General features: G+C 40.3%; 1 protein-coding gene across 1 annotated transcript in view; it reads right to left on the minus strand.

The window, feature by feature from the left end:
* Positions 1-2,261: 2,261 nt before the first annotated feature.
* Positions 2,262-24,969, minus strand: part of pgbd5 (piggyBac transposable element derived 5) — a 38,701-nt gene continuing 15,993 nt past the window's right edge. The window contains exons 4-7 of the mRNA XM_063491013.1: positions 15,798-15,978; positions 12,196-12,393; positions 11,413-11,518; positions 2,262-10,175 (exon numbers count right to left, since the gene is read on the minus strand). Of these exons, the coding sequence (XP_063347083.1) occupies positions 9,980-10,175; positions 11,413-11,518; positions 12,196-12,393; positions 15,798-15,978 (681 nt within the window). The 3' untranslated portion in view covers positions 2,262-9,979. The remainder of the gene's footprint in view (positions 10,176-11,412; positions 11,519-12,195; positions 12,394-15,797; positions 15,979-24,969) is intronic.

The raw sequence follows: 24,969 nt of genomic DNA on the forward strand, positions 1-24,969 counted from the left end.
GAGAGAGAGAGAGAGAGAGAAATGTAACAACTTTTTCTGTGTAACATGATGCATTCTGTGTGTTCTGTGAATATATATACAGAATTGCTAGTCTACTGCATAAAACTACACAAAGTAAAACAGTTTACAGCGCTGAACATTAAAGTATACATAGAAGACATGTTTTACCTGTACATACTGGTGATGGATCTCCTCCACTCTTTCACTGTTCCGTTCAAATGGCACTTTGTACAATTGTTTCATGCACATTTCTTTTCTCTGGAGCACTCTGTCAATTGTTGCAATTGACACAGATCCAATATTGCCAAATACACAGTTATCCTCTATGACAGCGCTTTGGATTTCTTTCAACTTTATTGCATTCTTTGCAATCACCATTGCACAAATGGCTTCCTCTTGCTGCGGGGTAAAAAGGGGCCCTCTTCCACTTCTGCGAGGTTGTCTTTCAGTTTGTGGTGCAGATTACAGTAAAAATTACAGTAATGTACACTAAACATAAGATATTATGAGATGTTCGATTACTGTCCAATACTATACATACCTGTTCTCCCTACGAAATGTTTGAATGATTGAATTCACAGTGGTTCTTCCAACATTTGGTTGCACCCTCCGACCAGCCTCATCCATTGTGAGGCAGTGATTGACAACATGGTCAACAAGTGTTGCCCTAAGTTCATTAGGAATCTGCCTATGTATTTGCCATCTTCTCCCTCTTCCCCTGTTTTGTCCCCCCGCATCCTCACCCCTCTTCCACGATGCTGACCTTCCATTTCTGTGTCACAGAATTCTGTGTCACACTATGTCCTGCTCAGTTCATATATGCTTGCCAATTGAGGGTTCATGGGATTGATCCATGAGTGACTGTGAACAGGTGGCTTGTCATTGGTTACAATTAATACTTCACACACCTCCTCGTCAGTGAAAGCTGAAGTTCACTTGAGAGAAATTGTTCAATTTAGGAGACATTTCCAGGAAAAAATAATAACAAAAGGTATCAAATTTGCTTGACAGAATTTGATAACTAATTCAACAATTTTGTATGTAATGACTCAAGAAATCAAATGAAGACTATTAGTTTGATTAGGAACGACTATTCAGCATCCAAAAGTATCATTTTGACTGACATGACGTAAGCAAATGATAATGTTATAAAACGGCAGAGAATTGTATGAAAGCAACCGATACATGTCCAAGAGTATTTGCAATTTGTTCAGAGGAAGGAGACATTGCTACTATGATGTGCATAAATGACTAAATGTTGTGGAGGTTGCACTAATGGTTTTGAGAATTTTCATTCTGATCTGAGAAAAGCACCAAAGGAACTGAGAAAACTGTAACAGCGCAGTTCTTATGCAGAGTATTCAGCTTTGCATTTGAACCTTCAAATCGGCCTAGCCTCTAGTAGTGACTTTCCTAACTCATATTATTTGATGTGGTCTCAACGACGATGTGAAAAGATGAAGATGAAGATATATTTACAAGGACCATTATTTTCTGGCAACTTTGAAAAGTAAGTAAAATTCATAAACTTTACGTTTATATCTTGTTAAAAGAAAAGAAAAGCTTCTATTATAAAATTTTTACAATTAAAACCAAAGTGTCTATAATATTAATGCTGCTTGTCAGGCATCTCCTACTTTCCTCTCCTTAATTCCAGCAACACTGAGGTTATTGTATTTGGTACTAAAAATGTTATAAATGCGATATACTCTCGATGGCATTGCCCTGACCTCCAGTAACGCTGTGAGAAAACATTTTTGACAAGGATATATCCTTCAATGTGCACATTAAGTAAATATGGTAAATAAACCGGTACTTACATAGTACTTTTCTACTCAGTTGAACACATTTACACTCACATTCAAACTCCGACGGTGACATTGCAGGCAACTGAGGTTTCAGTACTTTGCTAAAGCATACTCTGACATCCCAAAAGTCAGGGATTTTATTGACATCACCATATCGATGTAGGGATGGAAGTCTTGCATTTAAATCTGGTGCAGGGGCAGTTTTTCCACACACTCTTCCCTTCCAGTTTCTTCACTTTTGCCTTGTCAATCCAATCAGCACTTAATATGTGAAATGTTGCTGTGGGGGCTTTACCACTCTGCAAACCTCCTCTGAGTACTTTATGGAAGAATTCGTGTCAGGTTTTGCCACCTAATCTGCAGAGAAAAGCAGGAATGGGAAATGAGTCTGAGTCTGCTCAAATGTTTTTGAAAGCCTGAGGGCTGAAGGTGAATTTATTGTGTTTCAAATGACTTTACAAAATCATTATTTTTGTAGGGAAAACAGGAATATTTCATTTTTTACACGACTGAGTAAGACCGGATGAGATTATCACAGTTTGCCTTTAAGTAATCCTATCTCTTTACCATGGCTCTTCTTTCAAAATCTTGTTAAATTGTCATGGCATTTAATTTCAATAACTAAATACTAATAAATCACAGCAGATACAAAACCATTTGTATGACATATGAGACCCATCAGTTTTTCCCATGTTGTATGTAATTATGTAAAACAGTTCCCATGACATACCTTCCATAAAAACAAGTCTCCTGACAGGACATGTTTGCCAAACCAGAAACATTTATTACATATTTTGTGTGGAGCTTTCAGCCCTGCCCTTCTTGAATTAAAAACTTTGGAATAATGGATATGTTTATCACGAGTGATGCCTACTGCTCGTAGTATAGATCTCCTACCATCATTGTGGGATAATTGGATTCAAACAGTGGCACTCTAAAGGAAGCATAATAGTATAATAAACCAGCTCTTTGACAGTAGGGGAATAAAATCATTTGCTCAATTACAAAACCAATTTGCACTTTCCCCAAATTACTTTCTTTTGCTACCTACAACTAAGGGTATTGAACAATGTTTTATTGCTGGAACTGGAAAATATCTGCTAAGAACCATATTCTCACACATATAGAGGATGCTAGTAAATAAGATTGCAGAAAACACTCTCAACAAAAAAAAGTAGTGGGGACTTTAATTAAATTTGGACTCTGAGGACACATGCATGAATAATCACAAACCCATTAGTAGTAATCTATGGAAGGAATTTGATTGAAGGATCAAAATGTGTGTTTTTTAAAATCTGAACATTTTGTAAAGCTTCTCCATCGCCCTTGTTTTGGAGAAACTGCCGACTCATAGGTGATCTTTTTGCATGTCTTGTGGAACAGTGCTCCAGAGGTATTGGCAGGATATAAAAGAGGAGATTGAAGAAATGTTGAATGTTATTCCTGTGGATCCTATAGTATTTGCACTACAGAGCAGGGGTCTGTACTCTGTATAATAAAACTGATTGCCAAGACAATCATAACTGTTAGTTGGAGGAACACTAATCCAGTCGACACAAAGACTGAAACAAATAGACATAATGAGGTACATGACAAATGGGTATGGATACAATTCTCTCAAAACAGACATAATGCACTTGAATGTATAATTCCTTTAATGTGACTATCCTCAAATATAGTCAGCTAATATATATTCAGTGTCCACTATTCTGTACAAGATTTAAATAAAGCAAAAATGAAGCTGGGATGTGGATTAAATGGCGGTATTTATATTTATGTGGATACGATGAGACAGAACAATAAGCAGGTGAAATGCTGCTAAGTGTTGCACATAATTTGTTTTGTTCTTTTGGCTGCTTGAAGCTTTGGCAGCTTTTCAAACTGAAAGAAAGATACTCAGGGTGAGGCTGACAGTGTGTATATGAACGAGTCCTTGGCAGGAACAGTAGGAGCTGAGTAAATCCACAAAGTGACAAAGGCAGCAATGCATGGGCGAGTCTGTATTTTACAATTCAAACAGGAGATCAGACAAAGTGAGAAATGGCATGAGTATGCATCCCATCAAAACCAAAAACAAAGTGTAGTGAACTGGCTGTGTAGCTTGCAGTTCTTCTCAATCACTTTGGCGCAGTTCTCACATTGCAAACGTCATGCTCTCTAGTCTTAATGCAGTTCTCATGTTAGCTTTATCACAGTGTTTTTTGTGCATGCTGTTGTGGTTTCTGCTTTACCATTAAAGATATTTGTTATTGTGTTGAAACACTTCTCATTGTGTCATTGTGTCGTGTGTGTGTGTATATATATGTATATGTTATTACATTATTACATTATCCTGGGTATTACAAGGTTAGATCCCCTTTTTCTTCAGTGGTGCAGGGAGGTGCTGGAAACATTCCTCAGATAATTAGTTCCTTATTGACATCATAGCATCACATATTTGCTGCAGTTTTTGTTGTCCAAATTTCCCATTCAGTCACATTCCAAAGGTGCTCTACTGGACTGAGCTCTGGTGACTGTGGAGGCCACTGTAAGTAGTGTTTTTCCAATCTTCTGTTGTGCAGTTTGTTGAGTCAGTGCGAAATGTAGCCTCAGTTTCCTGTTGGTAGGTGATAGGAGTGATCCCCGGTGTAGTCTTCTGCTGCTGCCCATCTACATCAAGGACCAGTGTGTTGTGTGTTCACAGATGCTCTTCTGCATACCTCATTTATAACGAGCAGCTGACTGAGTTACTGTTGCCTCAGCTCAAAGTAGTCTCGTCGTTCTCCTCTGACATCAAAAAGGTATTTTCACCAAGAAAACTGGATTTATTTTCTCCTTTTCAGACCGTTCACTGTAAAGCCTACAGATGGTTGTCCAAGAAAATTCCAGTAGACCAAATCTCTTAAGGAATGTTTTCACCACCTTGTGCTGATTTGATTGAAAACACTAATTCAATGCTCTTGATGAGTTGTGAGATACAAGTGAAAAGTGCAACAACACAATAACAAATATCTTTAGCAGTGAAGTATGCATAGAAACCATAGCAGGATGTATAAAAACAATGAGAAAGGCTAATGCGTTACTGATTTGAGAATTGCATTAAGCGCAGTGAGAATGACTTCTGATTTGAAATTTCTTTATAAATGGATTGCATTAGATCCAAATGAAACTCAAAGTCTCAGCATTCCTTGTGATTTACAGTTACCTGAAGAATAATAAGCCTCTCCAACTCTTTAATGTGGCACTTATGAGTGGTGTTTTAATGAAAACACATTTACACGACAACGTTGTACAGCTCATCACCACACACATTTTAGAAAGTTATTTGGTCCAGCATACACCGGTTATTACATTTTTTTTTTCCAAACACAGCCAGCTTTAACATTACATGCACATACACACATCCTTCTGGCACTTCTGTGAAGCTAGATAACACTTAGCCCACAGTAATCGCTTATGCCACATCCTGCAGCCACCATTTCAATCCAGAATCATGGGAAGCGGAACATTTTTACCACATTTTGGTGCTTAGTAATATTGTTATTTCTGACATTTTATCTGGAAATAATAGCGGTACAACTCTTGCAAAAAAGCTCCCGATTAGAGCAATAAATCTACAGTGGTTTGAAAGCACCTGATAAGGGTATAGAAGTACTGTATATATGCTATTTGTGTGAGTGAATATATTGTACAGCAGTTAGTCATGAAGCCCTGAGGTCAGTCACTTGAAATCTTTAACATGTCCAAAGCTATCGCTCATCAAAATGCTTCAGTATTACATCCGTCTCACAGATAGCGACAGACATCTGTGAGACACTGTGTGGAGATGATAAACCGGTACATAACGCACAAACACACATGAAATGAGTCTGACTAATTTCATGTTATCTTTTTGTAATAATTTACACGCAGTTAATGTTTGGGCAACATTTTTTCTTCCTGACGAATCCAAATGAAAGGCAAATATTTCTGACCTAATGGCTCCACAGTATTCCCTTCTTTATCATTAACATCTTGTTTTCTCACGTCTACATATTATGTCTAGATGTATGACCATTAATGGAAGATATCAGACTTAATTCAAAAGTAAAAAGACACAAAACACTCACATGTTTGTAGTAAGACCCACTGTGTTCTGGTTTAAGTTTTTTAAGGCTTTAAATGCCAATCGGATGTCAAGATTTCCAGCTTTAAGGGGCTTAGCCATACCATTTTCTCCAAAATAGCAATCTATTGACAGTGACTGGGATGTTTTATTATTATTTATTAACATTTAAAATTAACGCCTTGCAATAGACTGGTAACCTGCCCAGGATATACCTCACTTTTTACCCTCTGACATCTGAGACAGACTCCACGCTGCAACCGTGAACTGGATAAGTCGAATATATTAGAAAAAAGTCTATTGTCTATCTATTAATGGTCTTGAAACGTGTTCAGAAACTCACACTAATAGATGTAGTGTTGATACACAGTGACCCATAACAATCACTTAGATAGTTACTGCACGGGGATAATGATAGAGAGCTGGACTTTTTTTTAGCATTAACATCTCTGCAGTAATTGATTATTTAAATAGGAGCAGGCTGACACAATTAAGAGCTCCAGTCAAACCTCAAATGATTGAATCTTATCGTTTTTAAAATGTGCATAAAATGGAAATGGAGATTTTTAATTCATCTGTATAGAAATTAATTCTTCATTCCCTAAAGAGTTAAAATGAAAAATTCTGTCCTTACCCTTGCATAATAGAAAAAAACCCTCTATGAAACAAGTGCTCATCAGTAGCAAGAGTTGCTTTGCATTTCCTGTGTAAATGATGCAAAATGCACAATTTGTGTTATTAAAACAAAATCCATCTAATGGTCCAATTTACTTTCATTGTTTCAGCTCGGAGAGTGTTGCCATTGAATGCAGCACGGTGGCAGACTGCTTCTACAATGTCTACGTCTGTATTTCATGTCGACATTATGATACACTTCAAGTGAATGGCAAACTACACAACAAATCTGTGGATATCAAATATTGTAATCAAAGGAGGAGTTGACAAACATTTGACACAACAGAAGAGCCTGCTAAGATTCAGAGTGTTACTTCGGGGTGAACGATGCTACAACATTCAGTGGGTTTTTCTCACACACACACAGGCAAGAGTAACGGCGACAACAATGCTTTGGATTAGTGAAAAAGATTAATAAGAAATCACAATCTTGAGTGTCAGTAAGAGTGTGATTATGGACATACACTCACAGTAATTTGTAAACAAAATATACACAGACGTACAGTACTGCACTTTCTCTAAATCTACAGTGGAAGTAGAATTCTCTGTTTTGGTTACAGTCATTAAATTTCATTCATATATCATTGGTGTATTTTCTTTTAATACAATCTATTTCATGTATCTACTAATATTTACAAAATTCATCTGTGAGAGCAGAGAATCACTGATTTTTTCAATTTGAAATCAAAACTAAAATTATTATTTAATATGTGTGTTGCTAACTTTATAGCTTTCCTCAAAGTGCAAGAGTGTGACGGGGGTGGGACCAATTCGCTCAGCAACTCTGCTTTACCAGCATACAGACTGTCATCATACCAGTATATGAATACACACTTTGAACCATGCTGATGGGGCAAGCACGCGCCGACACCTTTCACTTACAGTCTTCATAACACGGTTCAGCACAACAATAAAGTGTTGACCTTGTCCTTGTTAAAGCTACAGACAGCAGTGTTATAGCCTGGGGGGGTGTTTTTGGCTCATTTACTGATTGACAGTTGAACATATTGAAACAACATGAAATCCTTTACAGATTTTTGTTATTTGTCCACAACAGAATGATTCTTTGTTTGCAAATGAACCCGTATAACAGCATCAAAGTGACGCTTGAACTTTACTTGTTAGTCTTTCGTAATGGCATGTATGCCTTTACACCAATTAGAGTTTGAGAATATGTGAATTAAGCTCTTGTAAGTACAATCTGTTGTACAAATCAAACAGCATCCTCACTGTTACTTTGTATTGAATGTAGACTGTATTTCCCTCATTTTGCTTTCTGGTATTTAGGAAAAAAAAAAGAAGTTTGAAACAAAGTTTTCAGGGGCTTTAAGAAAGTTTCTTTCTGTCGTGTCTAAACTCTTTAGCGTGGGATGTTGTGAACTGGTGGCGTACTGCAAATCATTTAGCACATTTAGCCTGATGACTAATCACTATTGTCTAGAATTTTTAACAGTTATTAACTGTATGTGTCTTTTTGTTCGAGGCAGGTCAGCTTTCTTTATATTTAGTTTTACGCTCCAAAGTAAGCAGCTTCATGGTGTTTGGGTTGACACATTCCTCTCAGATCAACCAATGGGATACACGATCAGGTTAGCATAAAGGTGTAATTCAGGAGAAAGAGTGCTATAAAACACATTTATAGAGCTACAGAGTGACAGCAGGTTGTTAGAAACAGGCAAAACCTGCAAAGGGAGACATTTTTTTGTTCTGTATTGTGCTATGTAAATTTTCAGTCAGTGAAAACAAGTTGGGAAAAACCTTTTGGAAATGACAAAGATTAGGAACACACTTCTAGTCGGTCATTCTGATGAAAAATTCGTTTTCAGCAGCTCGGTTTACCGTTGTGTGATTTGTGAGGGCAGAGAGTTATTCACTGACAGAGTAAAGTTTTGGGACGTGCATTTTTCAAAAATGTGCTGAGAAATAATGTTTGGTGAAATGTGCCAAAAACAACTGAGAAAAAGAATATAATTTGTTCAAACATTTGTTTTGTTAAGACGTTTTATAAGCCACCAGTGATTTAGTTTTTACTTTCTGGACCTAAACGCTGCCAAGGAATATTACCCAAATCCCTGTCCATTGGCCAAGATTATACTCATTGCCTAGCAACACTGGCTCATTTAATCGAGGAGATTTGAACATGTTCTTCCTTGCAAAGCTAAGTACACTAAAGTGTAATGAATCACATGATTATGACAAGTTTCCTGCCAAAAAAAGTGTTCTTGGTACAAAAGCGGGAAGCAGATGTGACAGCATTTGTTGTTAGAGTTGTTGTTAAAGACCCTGAATGCCTGTTTTCTAGTCTGTTAATTGCTTCCTTTGTATAGGCCTTTCAATCCTACAGAAAAAAGTCACATATATATGTATACCAATCAGGATTGGGTAATATTTGGTAACAGTTGTGGAGTTGTTAATTTCTGTGGTCAAATAAAATCAACACCTACACACACAGTTAACCTGAGTTCAAGAAGCAAACTCTTTGATAAACAAAACAAAACCTAGGAATATGTTTTCCTAGCTTTAACTTTATTGCCGTTTATTTCATATTACTTATTACAATTAAAAAAACTGGAAGCAGGAACTTTTTAAAGACTTTTTTTGGTCTTTTCTGGGAGGCTGTGAAGCTGTGGCACACTGCTGGGTGTGGCTTTATAGCGACTGACAGTCTTTCTCTCATAGGTACAATATGCAGCAACACAACACATCTGGGTCACAAAAGCCATACATTTACATCCTCTGGCTCAATGTCGCACACACAAACGGCAGTTTCCACTTACTAAATACACACGTACAAATTTTCAAAACTCACCTGGAGCAGAAATCATTTTCACACCGAACAAGTAAACATCACAATCGAGATTCTTAACGCATGCAGCGTGTGAACACACCTTATTCCTGGTTTACTAAGACTTTGTTACAGGTGTTTTTGCAGAGTGTAAATATTGAGCTACATGTAGCCTTTCAGCCTGACGGTTATGGTGTTTGGACACTTTGTGCAGAAGTTTCATTCAGGCTTGTATAAATAATTTAACTCGTTAAAACTTGAAGCTGACATCATTTAGGAGTGAAATCTTCTTGCTTTTCCTGTTCCATCATTCAGCTCTGCTTGTGAAAAAGCTCCTGTTGACAAATCCTTAGTAAATCTGCGGGGTTAATGATTGCATTTGAGTCTCATGGCTCACGATTATTGTGTAGTATGCAGTTGTGTGTTAATGAATATTTACAGAGCCACAAAAACCACTATAGGAAGAGAGAAATAGGCTTGGCACTGCTTCAGTATTATCACATAGACACAGACTGCAAAGTCTGTAAGGTTGAGCGTGAATGTATGTGTGTGTGTGTGGGGGGGGGTTGTGTTAAGTGTTTTTGTTGTGAGCTCCTTCTGTCTTCATCAACCTCCTCCTTCTCTTCCTCACTGCGTGGGGGAGCAGTCGTCTAGATCAAGCAGCTCTCTGACCAGTCTCTCTCCAAACTGCGCTCGACTGTAGCGTTTGACTGTGTAGGCGTCAGACATCTTGTATAGGATGTATGCGTTGTTGATGGCAATACTGATGCTCAACCAGAACACCTGCTGCCATGTCTTGTTAGGCTTGTGGAAGATGAAGTACCTGTGCGGAGAAATGAGCCAATTACTGCTGAATCTCTTTACAAAGATGTAAATAATATGGTTTCGTTTGACTATCTATAGTTATTGTCCAAAAACATATAGGCCCAACACATTTTTTCAATTTTGTATCTGGGTTTTTAAATCAAACAATCAAGATGTGATCGAAGTGCAGACTTTTAGTTTTTTTAATATGAGATCCAAAGCAATTTCAGTGCAAACAAGGGCCAAATCAACAGGTTTAAAAAGAAGAAATGACCTGGATAGCTCAGTAACACCAAAAAAGACCACAGAAGAAAACTAAAAAAGGACACAATCATAGAATTATTTCTGTAGTGAAAAAAAACAACAACTTCACAACATCTAACCAAGTCCAGAACACTCTTGAGAAAGTGGATGTATCGTTTTAAAAGTCTACAATCAACAGATAACTTAATGAATGAAAATACAGTGTTCACAACAAGGTGCAAACCACTGGTTACAATCAAGAACAAGAAGGCCAAATAAGACTATACCGGAAAACATCTAAACAAGTTTGCAAAGCTCTGAAAAAAATATATTTGGACAAATTAAACCAAGAGAAAAGTATTGAGCAAGACAGAACAGCTCATGATCCAACCTCATCTGTAAAATATAGTGGAAGTAGGTCACTAGTGTTTATTGATGAGATCAGATTCAAATTCAAACAAATGGTGAAAAATTGATCGGACAGTGCTTCACAGTGAAAAGGAATAATGGCCCAGGGCATACTGCAAGCGCAACCCAAGAGTTTATCAAAGCAGAGAAGAAGGATATTCTTCAATGGCCAAGTCAGTTACCTGATCTCAATCCAATAGAGCACGATTTGTACTTATTAAATTCAAAAGTGAAGGTAGAAAGACCTGAAGGTGGCTGCAGTTCAAGCCTGGCAGAGCATCTCATGGCAAGAAACTCAGCATTTGATGAAATCCATGGGATGTAGACTTCAGGCAGTCATTGACTGCAAAGGATTTTTATCCAAATAATAAAAACAATCACCACATTTGAAATAATTTCAGTCTGTTTAATTACTTTGAGCCTCGGAAAATCGAGCACTACGTATAAAAATGTGTGTAAAACCCCAAAATCTAATGTAACACTTTAGTCAAAGCCCCTGAATTAAAGCTGAAAGTTTGAAAACATCTTGATTGTTTGATTTAAAATCCACTGTGGTGTAAAATATTCTTGGTAACAAGTAATGTTGTGTAAAACGGCGCACATACTTGCTATACTTGTCGTCGTATTTGCAGATGTAGCTGAGGTGTGCCGCAAAGGCCTCAACAGCCAAAGGACACGGGATCTCTCCACTTTTCCTCTTAATGATCAGCCCTGACGCAAACACAGTGAGAGGCAAAAACTAGACCCATTTAAACTATTTACCGTATAATTATTGGCAGTACTAAAAATAGAGATAATAGTTGCAAAATCCATCAATTAAGTACTTTAAGCACAAAGCGAAAAACAGTCACCCACATATACACGCAGAGGGGAAAGGAAAATCAATGCCGGATGATAACAGCCTAACTTTTCCTGCTTCACTGCCACACTCTTCACTCAAAGAGCACAAACGCAAACTGCAACCTTCATTTAGAGTTAAAACCTAACAAAACTGGATAATGAAGAGTGGATTATGCTATAAGAGGAAGGGAATATCATGATTTTTGGCGCCTCCTGGAAATGGATTATCACGGATTAGAAGCTCGCACTGATTCTCCGTGACATAAATGCTTAATGATGTGCCAGTTTCTCTAGATGGTGACTTGCATCCACAAATGACAGTACAGTTAGTCAAAGTTTCCCCCCCAAAACTCCTAATTCTTAATAACGACAACCAAAAGTCTTTGCTTTTGTGTTTTTCTACTAAAATTAATGGATTTTGTGCACTGAAATATTTGAAACATCATTAATTCCCTTAATAATTTCTAATAGTAAGCTCCTTTTATTTCATTCTAGGAAAAACGAAGTTTCCTGTAGTGGGGAAATGTTTTGGGAAATGATCTTCTTACCTTTTTTTGTTGGGGAATAGGCATTGGCAAGGAACCTAAAGTGTCCTTTGTTGTACCAGCTGATCAGCGACATGCTGCCTTTCATCATTATGCGAGACTGGCCACGCTGAGCAGGCGTGGAGCCACAGACCAGCATGCTTTGCGGTAAGCCTGTACAGTCGCTCTTCCTGGTGCTAAGCAAACCACAGCAATAGATATCTGGAGAGGGACAGAGAGACAAATAGGATGATCGTGGCAAATAGCAAAAACTGCAGTTCCTACAATGGCCACTTGAGGGTAAAACCATGTCATCAACTATTAACAAGGCGTTAACTCAGAAACATTTGCAGAACTGTGCTGCAGAAAACAAATACATTTTAATTTGAAAATATAGTAGATATGATTCATTGTCTTTTTCCTATAACTTGGCTGTACAAGGCAGGCAGGAAATGGATAAAAAAAGAAAAAGAGTCCAGTTTGGATTTTATGTTCTCTCATTCTTCAGGGTTGAAGCAGATGTGCTCCAGGCAACAGTCCTGTTTACACCTGACAAAGATAATCACACCGTTTCATACCAGTGACCCCCCCATCTGTCCAACCATCTGGAAATAGTACTCATGGGTGGTCTTAAAGGTGTAGGTGCGATCATCCTTCCACAATAAGTATGCAAAGTCTTTGAAACTGTCCTTTCATGGACATTTGATTACTAAGAATCTGTAAATTAGGGTTGCTCTAAGGTTATCTCCCACGATACAGGTGCCAGAGCTTTTCCGCAAAACAGCTTAGGGAATCTTGCAGTCATCATTTCTCCACTTTTGAGCTGTTTCCATGGTTATTTGAGGAAGGGTTGTTTTCCAAACTGCAAAGGTCACTAATGGCAGTTCCACCTGCTTTCTCACTCTTTGAGCACTTGCCGTTTGAAGGCTCTTTTTGGTTTTCGACAAGGAGAATATACTGTCATGATAAAATGGACAATGTTGCAGTAGAAATAAACATGTTTACATTCTCTATGGATAATTTCCCCCATTCATGGCCAATGTCTGGAGGTGAATTTTTGTATAACCCACTTGTATATATTGTACTAAGGCTTAAAATGACTCATAATTAAGGGCGAACCACCTTGGGATGACATGTTGCTGCAGGCATAGCTGGCAGCTATCTGCTTCGTGCCACCTCAATTTATTTTTACTGGACCTCTTCATTGTGCTTGTGATATTCTTGCCTTTGATGCATTTTGGACACAATTATCCGACAAACTGGCTTCTGAGCAGAGAATTGTACTAATAGACAGTTTCTCAAAAGACTTCTGTTGTATGAAATAAATGCTTTTTGTTTTGCAGTCTTGATTGGACTAATCAAATCTGTCAGCTAGGGCTTTTGGGAAATTGCTATGGGCATTAGTCATTTTATCATACTACACTAAATTATTGAGTGATTCTTTAAGGAAAAAAAATGAGTCAACAATTAAAGTCAGGAGTGATTGTTAGTTGCAGTGATTTTTGTGTATCCCTTTCTTTCCTGAAACTTTCTCTTTTTTTTCTTCCATTGATGAGCAGACACAAAACAATCATCTGGCTGACTGCCGCTGATTTGGTCTCCATTTGCAAACTGATTTCTATCTGTGTAGTACAAGCACGCATGTCCACAGTAAGTACTGCGGAGTAATATGGAGTAATTACCTCAGCTAATTAATCCAGCAAGATAAATTTGAAGGAAAGATGTCAGACGATGCATTCACAAGCTCAGAACTGGGTTTTTTGGACTGATTCAACTAATTAGAAAAAGAAAATGATGATTATATCTGCAGTCTTCATTTTCTTGACATAATGAAGCTCCGCTTGGTTGAGTTTAAAATTGCCAATTATTCTTTAGCAAAAATACAAAAAAAAAGAAAATGTAAAAATGAAAACTTATCAGAGGAGCTGTTGAGCTGAATGTTTATTGTCTGCTTGCATTGATTGTGTTTAGCTTTTATAGCATGTTCACATTATCCCACTTTTGGTATTAATGTAAAAGAAGCAAACAAAGTAAATGTATATTTTCATATTAAAATAAAAATGTATAATGAGCACAAATATCAGAGTATCACAGCTGGATTGACAGCATTAAAACATTTAAATCCCAATATCTCCTAAACAAAAGCATCGGTTTTATGACTCCCGGTGATGAACTGCCACAGATTATGAATAAAACATACTGAGAGTGACTCAAACACTTTTGATTCAGATTTTTATTGTCAGGTGTTTGAATGAAGTGTCTGGTAAAGTGTCTACTTTACCTGTCTATTGATTTTTCAAGCTCCAACAAGGCAAAACGCTTAATCTTTCATGATTTACTATGCAAGTCAAAAGGCAATAAACACTCTTTTGCAGTGCATTGCAGACCTGTAAGGATCGATGTTGAGCACTAGTAAAAAAAACAAACATCCATCCTAACAGTCATGACAATTCGTTCAATTTTTTAATGCTACACTCACATTAGGGAAACCAGTTGGAGACTGGTACAATCAAACTTGGCCACTTGAGACTTTGCTGTGTCTGCTTCAGTCTGCTATTGGTTTGTGACAGAATTGCGTCAAGTTGGCAAATACATGCAATCTTTTTATGATAATACAGGGATCAACTGTGTCAAATTGCCAAAAATCACAAATATGTTGCACATCTACCTACACAGAAATTCACACAAACTCATTAGTTGCTTACAGTCAAAGTCCAGGCTGAACGCAGTTGCTGCTAGACAGCAATTGAACTGCAAAATCGCTCGCCAAACTTGTTTTTGTCTAGCAAATACAACCAGCAACTATTTGAGTTGACATCTACTGATGTTTCGAGCACACCTGCTCTTAATCAGATGATGGTCTGATGACCAATGTCACTAGATGCAATAAATAAGGAATCTGGAGTTCTGCAGTGTGCGAACCGTTATTTCTTCTTCTCTGTCACATTTTTTTTTTACTCAGCACCAGCCCAACAGGATGAGGAGGGTGTACGTGGATTCTTATTTGTGACTCAGATTGACTGCAATGTGTTGCCAAGCTGCCTGCTTTTATAAAATAGATGGCAATTTGCAAACCTTCATCAATCTGACTGAAAGAGATTGCAGACACTCTCAGACAGACTGGCTGTTTGGAGACGATGCAGTCGCCTTATAATGTTTCACACTCAAAGGAAAAAATATGTTCCTTTAACTCAGATTAGTTAGCTCAAATGCTAGTTAGCTTTAAAAAAAAATACATAATTTGGGGGACTGACAAGTTTGGTGAAAGCACTGTTGAGAGAGTAACAAAGGCATCTGTGTAATTTAGCAAGTTCACCCTCAGTGTATGGATAAGAGATGAAAAAATAAATTATTCAACATGCATACTGCCTGGCTTTGTAGTTTTATCTTAGAATAGAATAGAGAATACCGCTTTCCTGTGTGTGCTGTTTAGCCTGGGGATGGTATAATCACACCATCATTAAAAATGAATAAACATCTTTAGAAATGCAAAAAGGGGAGGTATGGAGAGATGGAGATAGATTACAAAGTGTACAACAAAGTACAAAATTAGAGAAGGGAAAAGAACAAGACCAAGCAAAGAACAAGCAGCAGACACAAACTGCTGCAGAAACTTCTTTGCATACCTTGTTTGCTGAATTCTGTGAAGAGGGTGAGGCTCGTGATGGATGGCCCAGTGAAGATGATGGCGTTTTTTCCGGAAATGTTCTGGCAGAGCTGCTTAGCCACAAGACTGTGGAGCTGAGGTTTGTTCTTCAAGGTGGCCAGACCATCTGTACCCTGGCCATCTTTCAGATGGACTGCGATCTGCAGAAGAGGGGGGATCAAGTCAGGGCATGTGGATGCAAACAGTTTTACTTTTCGAGCTTACAGAGGCTGCTGTCTAAACCCTAGAGAAACTGTAATGTATAATTTACAAAATTGTGCGGTGGAAAAAAGCATTTTGATGATTTTGCTTTTATTTCCAGTAGAGACTTTGAATTAAAGTGTATCCCGAGGGAGAAAATACCATGGAACTGAAATAAAAATGTATTTGGACTCATAAAAAGAGAAATATCAGGGGTATAAGTACAACACTGAAGGTAATGCCAGTGGCATGAATTAATATTTTGGTGTTTCTTAGGATATTCTGTGAAATTTCAAACCAAATGTAGCTGGTTTGATCTGTGAGTCAAGCTACTGTCACACCTGACTCCTACAGTGGAGATTTGAGAAAGGAGGCTTGTTTTTCCAAGATGAGAATTACCCCTTTAAAGACTGAACCACTTCAAGCCATGAATACTTACATGAGTACTTCAAATCTGGGCAGTAGTTATTGAGACATGTTGAGCTACAGCACTGTTGAGCCACCTCTCATTTATTTAATATACCGGTACATCTTTTATATTTGCTTCCAAGGAGCCAGATTTTTTTCAGAGTCTGTCTCTAATTTTTAGAGACCTCCAGAAAACCAGGAAAACCATTGCTCAAAGTTTTTCTTTGGACATTGGTTGCTTTTTCACTTATTTTCAGTCCAGTCCTATCTATAGCAGTTCTACCTAAAACAGATGAGCAGTGCCTGAAAGTCCTAGCACAGGACCTTCAGTGTGTAAGGAAGAGGTCAGGATAAAGGTACAGCAGTAACCATCTACAGCCACCTGTAAAATACACTGGAGCCTCTATCATGGTCTGCATTTCGCCCAGTGGTGTTCAAAATTGAAGGAATTATGAAAACAGAAAAATGCTTTCTCATATTTTGACTGACCATACAATACCATCTGAATAGCAACAGCTTCACTTTTTGGCACGTTAATGAGATCAAACACACCTAGATAGATAAATGCACACCTAGATAGAAAAACACAATGAAACATTATCAGTCATCATGAACTCGCCTCCCCAGATCCTGGACCTCAACATAACTGAAGCAGTGTCATCTTAAAAGAGAACATAATAAAAGGCAGCCAACATCCAAAGACATGCTTTGAATGTTCTTCCAGGAGCCTGGAGAACTATTCCTGATGACCACTTAAAGAAATTAGAAGAACTATATTGTATTTACCTGTATATTTGCACATGTTTCAATAAATCGCTGCACCTACTTCCCAATTTCCTCTGAAAATATAAAGAAACATGGGGCAGCTCAAGACTTTTGTACAAACTATAGATCAATGCAAGCTGAGCTTTGCCTCCTAGTTTAACATACATGAAGAACTTGTAGATATGATTCCCGGAACATGATGCAGTCCTTAGGGCCCAAAGCTATTATCAAGACTGAACAAACAGAAATGTACACCCATAGATGGCTCCGTGTGCCTTTTGAACTTTCTACTATCGTTTGGGAGCTGATTGGCATTAGCCTGATTAGCCGGCATCTACGCAAGACCCATAGCTATTAAACTAAGTGGCCTGTCCATGCGTTTGTGCGTGTGTGTTTTGTGTATCCTTGTGTGGTACACTGGCTAATGGAATCTCATTGATTCACTCCATTAACTCATTTTATTTCTCTGATTTTTTCCCCCCTCTCCCTTGACGCAATTCATTTAGACACAGAATTCAATGGAGGCACACGTCAGTGTACAGAGGACTGGTGAACACTGAGTGACTGCCAAACGGCCGCAGTCACCGTGAATGCTAATGCTTATTTGTTAAATGGATGGGATAATGGAATACGGCTTTAAATGACAGGCTCTGTGATGCTTCTTGCACACAACTTGTTTTACACGGTCAGATTACAAGAAAAATAATGAATGGTTTGATTATTTTATTTTATGTAAAGCAATTTAACTAAATGAAAAAGAAAAAAAAGAAAGAAGGGAAATTAACATTCTGTGTAGGATACTCCTCACTCCACTAATGCTATTCTGGCCTACTTCCAGGCTAAAGAAGGAAACACTTACCCTTTAGTGCACACAGTTGTATGCCAAATGTTGATCTCATCGTAAAAAGTATCTGACTCTCAAAGTTGTATTACTGTCTTCTTGTTCTTACAACCCAACTGTCCAAAAAGTCTGGTTCAATTTGTGCATGAGCAGAAAAATGTTGGCATGCTTTACTGCTAATCTCTGTGCATTCTGTTTCTGAAATTGCACAATCTTGTCTCATCTCTCTCATGACTCTTTATGTTGTTCTTTCTGCTTCTGTATACTTTTCCCCTCTATTGAAAGTGTGAATTATGCAACTGAGTTTTCTTCAATAGGTCGTTTGATCCTACTCCAGATCATGTGTTTACATTCTTTAATCATCTTGCTTTTCTCTCCTTAAACAGCTGTACTCATGAACATCCAGCCCTTCTAAGTCGTTCTGATATTTTGTCGATTTTTTCCATTGCAGCATTTTTTCTCTAACAAAATCAAGTCTACGTCCACACGTACACAGGTATTTTTGAAAACGGAGATTTTTCTATGCGTTTGCACCTTTCGTCCACACGTAAACGGCGTTTTCGGTCACTGAAAACGGAGATTTCTAAAAATGCCTGCCAGGGTGGATATTTTCGAAAACTCAGTTTTTGCATTTACGTGTGGACGAGGAAAACGGAGAAAACGCAGCGTCAAAGGTGTGCGCCATTTTTGACGTCACACTGTGTGCCACGTTATTGTTTCGGTGAAATGAATTTCTACCATACTGTTAATTGTACTCTCTGCAGTGTTTAAATGCTTACATATACACACACACAGTTACTGTCCCTCTACACATAGGACTCGGTTCTGCTTCTATGCCCCATCTTTGTTTACTATTTCCCACCGAGGCTTCTAGACTTCTGATTGGCCAACATTTCTACACGGTTAGGAATATATCGCCACCTGTTGCTTTGGCATGCTCCTAGCAGCGTTTTCCTTCATTTTTGCGTTTACGTGTGGACGGGATTATTTTTTAAAACGAAAACGGAAATCTCCGTTTTCAAAAAATACTCGTGTACGTGTGGACATACGTCCACACTACCCCAGATAGATTTGAAAACGGATTTTTCGTCTGAAAATGGCGTTTTCGTCTGAAAACTCTCGGCGTCCACACTAGCGTTTTCACAGAGTTGTGCGTCCACATTGAAACAGCCGAAAACGCTTACGTTCCAGTACTGCGTGTTGTGAAATCTGCTTATGTTGTCCTAGTAAGGCTACCATGGGGGCAGCCACCAGAGGTCGCTAGAATACTGTTTGTATATGTTTGCTTCAGGAATTGATGTAGGCACGTACGCTGCTGCTACAATAAATAAAAGCGGTTTGTGCTTGAGAACGCTGCGTCTTATTGCCTCCGATCATGACATGGTGTCAGAATTGAGGACTTCACGCCGAGTTATACGAAGAAATAGCTAAATTTGGACCTCCGGAGCCGTTCGACTTTACACAGCCGGCAGAGTGGCCGATATGGCGGCAGAGATTCTCCCGTTTTCGAGTGGCGTCCAAGCTAGCAATGGAGAGCGGCGAAGTGCAGGTGAACTCGCTTCTTTACTCCATGGGGAGAGATGCTGAACCAATATATGGCTCATTTGTGTTTCCTGCTGCTACAGAGGCCAGGCCAAGTCCGCAGTTTGAGTATGATCTGGTTTTACAAAAGTTCGATGAGCACTTCGTCCCAAAGAGAAACGTTATCCACGACCGCGCCTGTTTTCACAAACGGAGCCAGAGGGCCGGGGAGACGGTCGAGGCTTTCGTGCGGAGCCTGTACGAGCTCGCGCAGCACTGTGAGTTCAGCGGCAGTAAAGACGAGCAGATCCGGGACCGTATCGTCATTGGATTAATTGACAAAGATGTTTCACAAAAACTGCAGCTCGAGGCGGACTTAACTCTGGATAGAGCCATTCAACTGGCACGCCAGAGTGAACAAGTCAAACAGCAAAGTGCGGAGCGAGTGGAAAGCACTGTGAATGAGGTGAAACAGAGGCATTATAACAGCATGAGAAGGAGTTACTACCAACCTCGTCAGGTACGTGAGCAACAACATAGTGAGAGTAAACCAAAGTGCCAAAGATGCAACAGGGTGCATGACAAAAGAGAAAACTGCCCAGCCCGCAATAAAAGATGCAGAAAGTGCAACAAGTTGGGACACTTTGAAGTTGTATGCAAAACCAAAATGCTAAAAGAGGTCAGGGCTGAGGCTGTAGAGGATTCATTCTTCATAGGGGAGCTTTTCCTGGGAGCAGTAACTGAGCCAAAAACTACAGTCATTGAGGAGTCAGGCTCAGATGCCGACTGGGACATTGAGCTACTGGTAAATGGCAGTCCAGTTGATTTCAAAATTGATACAGGCGCAGACACCACTGTTATGACAGAAACGACCTTTAATAAGCTACAGCAGAGACCCAAACTTATCCAGTGTAAGCCAACTGTGTACAGCCCTGGTGGAAAAGTCAAGTGCATGGGTAAATTCCTTGCTACTACAGTGTACAAAGGCCAAAAGTACCAGTACTGGATTACAGTTATAAAAGGGCAATACGCAAGTAACCTACTGGGAAAGACAGTGGCGAAGCGCATGGGACTAGTTGCTAGAGTTAACAAAATCAGTAGTGACTTAACAGAGGATGTGTTTGGAGAAATTGGCCTGCTGAACTGTGAACCTGTAAAAATCGAGCTGACCGAAGATGCAGTGCCGTACAGTGTAACCACCCCACGCTGGGTGCCTTTTCCTCTCCTCCCAAAAGTGGAAAAGGAAATAAAGCGCATGCTCAAACTTGGCATCATTGAGGAAGTCACCGAGCCAACAGACTGGTGTGCACCAATGGTGCCTGCTCCAAAGCGCAACAAGGATGAGGTCAGAGTGTGTGTGGACTAAAAACGTCTGAATAAGGGAGTAAAGCGCGAACGGTACATCTTGCCCACATTGGATGACATAACTCCCAAGTTAGCAGGGGCTAAAGTTTTCTCCACTTTGGATGCCTCCAGTGTGTTCTGGCAAATACCACTGGACCCCAGCTGCCAAAAACTAACCACGTTCATAACTCCCATGGGCAGGTTTTGCTTCAGACGCCTGCCATTTGGCATAACTTCAGCACCCGAGATCTTCCAGCGGCTCATGAGCACCCTGCTCAAGGGCCTAGAGGGGACTGTCGTCGTGATGGACGACATACTGGTTTTCGGGGTTAACAAAGAGGAGCATGACCAACGCTTAGATGCAGTATTACAGACAATCAAAGCATCAGGCCTTAAGCTTAACAGGTCCAAGTGCCACTTCGGAAAGAATGAACTACAGTTCTTCGGTCACATCATCAGTGCGGATGGTGTGAAACCTGATGATGGCAAGGTGGAGGCTATTGCTAGGATGCCCAGCCCCACCAATGTAGAACAACTCAGGCAGGTACTCGGATTAATAAACTATGTTGGAAAATTCCTGCCGGGCCTGTCCACGGTGCTGCACCCCCTCTCCAATCTTCTCAAGAAAGAAACTGTATGGGGGTGGGGCGAGCCTCAGGAGCAAGCATTCAACAAAGCAAAAGCAATGCTCGTGGCTGCACCAGCACTTTGTTATTATGATGCAGGCCGACCAACAGTTGTCAGTGCGGACGCCAGCAGCTATGGCCTGGGTGCTGCACTGTTACAGGACCATGAGGGGGAGTTACGGCCTGTTCCTTTTTGTTCTCGCACGCTCACAGACGCAGAGAAAAGATATTCGCAGATCGAAAAAGAGTGTTTAGCATCTGTCTGGGCCTGCGAACGTTTTGCCCGCTACATCCAAGGCATGGGTCATGTACGCCTACAAACTGACCATAAGCCCTTGGTGCCTTTGATCAACTCATACGACCTTGATAAAACGCCACTGAGATGTCAGAGACTGCTGATGCAGCTGATGCGATTCAATGTCACTGCTGAGCATGTTCCCGGTAAACAGTTAGTGGTGGCAGACGCACTCTCCAGACATCCACTGCACGGATGCTACCCGTCCGAGACAGACAGCCAGGTCAAGGCATATGTGAGCAACGTAGTGACAAGCAAACCTATCAAGTCACATAAGTTGGAGGAAATTCGTAGAGCTACACAGAGGGACCCAGAGCTTCAAAAGGCAATCATCTTCATCAGACAAGGGTGGCCTCGGAGAATGGCAAAGAGCTCACCACTGCAAGGCTTTTATGCAGCCAGAAGCCACCTTTCAGAATCAGATGGTCTAGTGCTCTACCACGATCGCATCGTAATTCCCACAGCACTCAGACCCAGTGTCCTTGACCAATTACATGGAGGCCACCAAGGACTAACTAAATGTAGAGAGCGCGCAAGATCAACAGTGTGGTGGCCCAACATTGGACTTCAAATAACACACAAGGTGAGGTCATGCATCTTTTGTAGAGAGCACAAGCCTACACAGCGACGGGAACCCCTCGTGACTACTCCTCTGCCCAATGGCCCCTGTCAAAAGATTGCAGCTGATCTGTGCGAGCTCGAGGGTAAGAACTTTCTTGTCGTTGTTGACTATTTTTCAAGAGACATTGAGATTGCTTCCCTCACTACAACAACAAGCAGACAGGTCATTAACAAGCTTAAACATATGTTCATTAGATGGGGCATCCCGTTAGAACTGGTCAGTGATAACGGGACGCAGTTCACGTCATCAGAGTTCCAAGACTTCAAACTGAGTTATGGCTTCACCCACACTGCGTCGAGCCCTCATTACCCCCAGTCAAATGGAGCTGCTGAAAGAGCTGTCCAAACGGCCAAGTACATTCTCAAACAGCCTGACCCCTGCTTAGCCTTAATGAGTTACCGCTCTACACCAATTGCAGCAACCGGTGCAAGCCCAGCTCAACTTATGACAGGATGTCAAATCCGCACCACCGTCCCAGTACTCGACAAGACATTGCTGCCCAGTCCAGTCAATAGGGACACGGTGTGCCAAAGGGATGCTGCAGCTAAGGACTCTTACAGATTCTTCTACAACCGCAGACATTCAGCTCATCCACTTCCTGAGCTTCTCCCAGGCCAGGATGTTGTAGTGAAGCTTGACGGGGAAAAGGGGTGGACAACTCCAGCCAAGGTCATCAGTAAGTCTAAAGAGCCGAGATCCTACTTGGTGGAGATGGCGAATGGGAACGTGACTCGCCGCAACAGACGACACCTTCAGCCTGTCCCAGGCACTGCTGATCCTGAGGAGCAGCAGCAGAGCACTGTTCCAGCTACACCGATTACTCCAACTAAAGGGGCGGTTGCTTCCCAAGAACGACCAGTAAGGCAGGCATTGCCAGTCCCTGTCCTGGGGTCTCCTCTTCGCCCTACCACACCTGTGAGAGTGACTTCCAGGGGGCGGGAGATTAAAGTACCTCTCAGATTCAGAGACTGAGGGCTATCTCCTTTCTATATTCTAAGGGCAGAATAATCCCTTATCAGGACTGAGGGTAGTCTACCCCTGTGATAATAATAATAATAATAAATTTTATTTATGAGCGCCTTTCAAGTCACCCAAGGACACTTTACAATAGGAAGACACATAGTAAAACAATGGTAAAATAAGAACAATAAAACAAAGCACAAGATAAAATTAACAAACAGTGGATTCACAGTGAATATGCAGATTTGAACAGATGAGTTTTGAGTTGGTATTTAAACTGGGGGAGAGAACCAATGTTTCTTATTTCTGGGGGTAGGCAGTTCTACAGCCTGGGAGCAGAGCAGCTGAAAGCTCTGCTTCCCATGGTGGTGAGGCGGAAGGAAGGTACAGCAAGCTGGATAGAAGAGGAAGATCGAAGTGAACGGGCAGAACAGGTAGTGGTTAACAGGTCAGAAAGGTAAGGAGGAGCGAGGTTATGAATGGCCTTGAAGGTGAGCAGAAGAAGTTTGAATATTATCCGGAATTTCACAGGGAGCCAGTGAAGTTCCTGAAGAACAGGGGTGATGTGCTGGTAGGAGGGGGTTCTGGTGATAATGCGAGCAGCAGAGTTCTGAACCAGTTGAAGCTTATGGAGGGATTTTTGGGGGAGACCATGCAGAAGAGAGTTGCAATAGTCAATACGGGATGTAACAAGACTGTGGACAAGAATGGACGTAGACTGGGTGGAAAGAGAAGGAAGTAATCTGTTAATATTGCGTAGATGGAAGTAGGCAGAACGGGTGAGATTATTGATGTGAGATTTGTAGGAAAGTGAACTGTCTAGGATGACACCAAGGCTCTTAACCTGAGGAGAAGGGAAAACTGTGGAGTTATCGATGGTGAGTGAGAAATGGTTCGCCTTTAAAAGGTTGGATTTGGTGCCAATAAGGAGGATCTCAGTTTTATCCTCATTGAGCTTTAAAAAAGTTAAACCAGGATTTTAGCTCAGATAGACATTCTGAAAGGGAGGAAGGTGGGAGGGAGGAGTCAGGTCTGCAAGAGAGGTATAACTGGGTGTCATCAGCAAAACAGTGAAACTGGAGATCAAATTTGCGGAAAATGGTACCTAGAGGGAGGATGTATATTATGAAGAGAAGAGGGCCTAAGACTGAGCCTTGGGGTACACCAGAGGTGACGGGGAATAGACGAGAGCGGAATGATCTTAGTTGAATAAACTGGGAACGGTCGAGGGGATATGATTGAAACCAGGCGAGGGGTGTGTCAGAGATGCCGAGAGAAGAAAGTCTGCTTAGAAGTACAGAGTGAGAAATGGTGTCGAAGGCTGAGCTCAGATCTAAAAGGACGAGAATAGTGAGAAGACCAGAGTCAGCTCCGATTAGAAGATCGTTAGTGACTTTAAGTAAAGCGGTTTCTGTACTGTGACATGAGCGAAAACCAGATTGAAATCTCTCGTAGATGTTATTATTAACCAGGTGTAAATGAAGCAACCACTTTTTCGAGTATTTTAGAAATGAAGGGTAGATTGGAAATCGGACGGAGGTTGTTGAAGTTGTTGGGATCTAAAGAAGG

Source organism: Pelmatolapia mariae, linkage group LG13 (assembly GCF_036321145.2).
Source record: "Pelmatolapia mariae isolate MD_Pm_ZW linkage group LG13, Pm_UMD_F_2, whole genome shotgun sequence".
Classification (NCBI taxonomy): domain Eukaryota; kingdom Metazoa; phylum Chordata; class Actinopteri; order Cichliformes; family Cichlidae; genus Pelmatolapia; species Pelmatolapia mariae.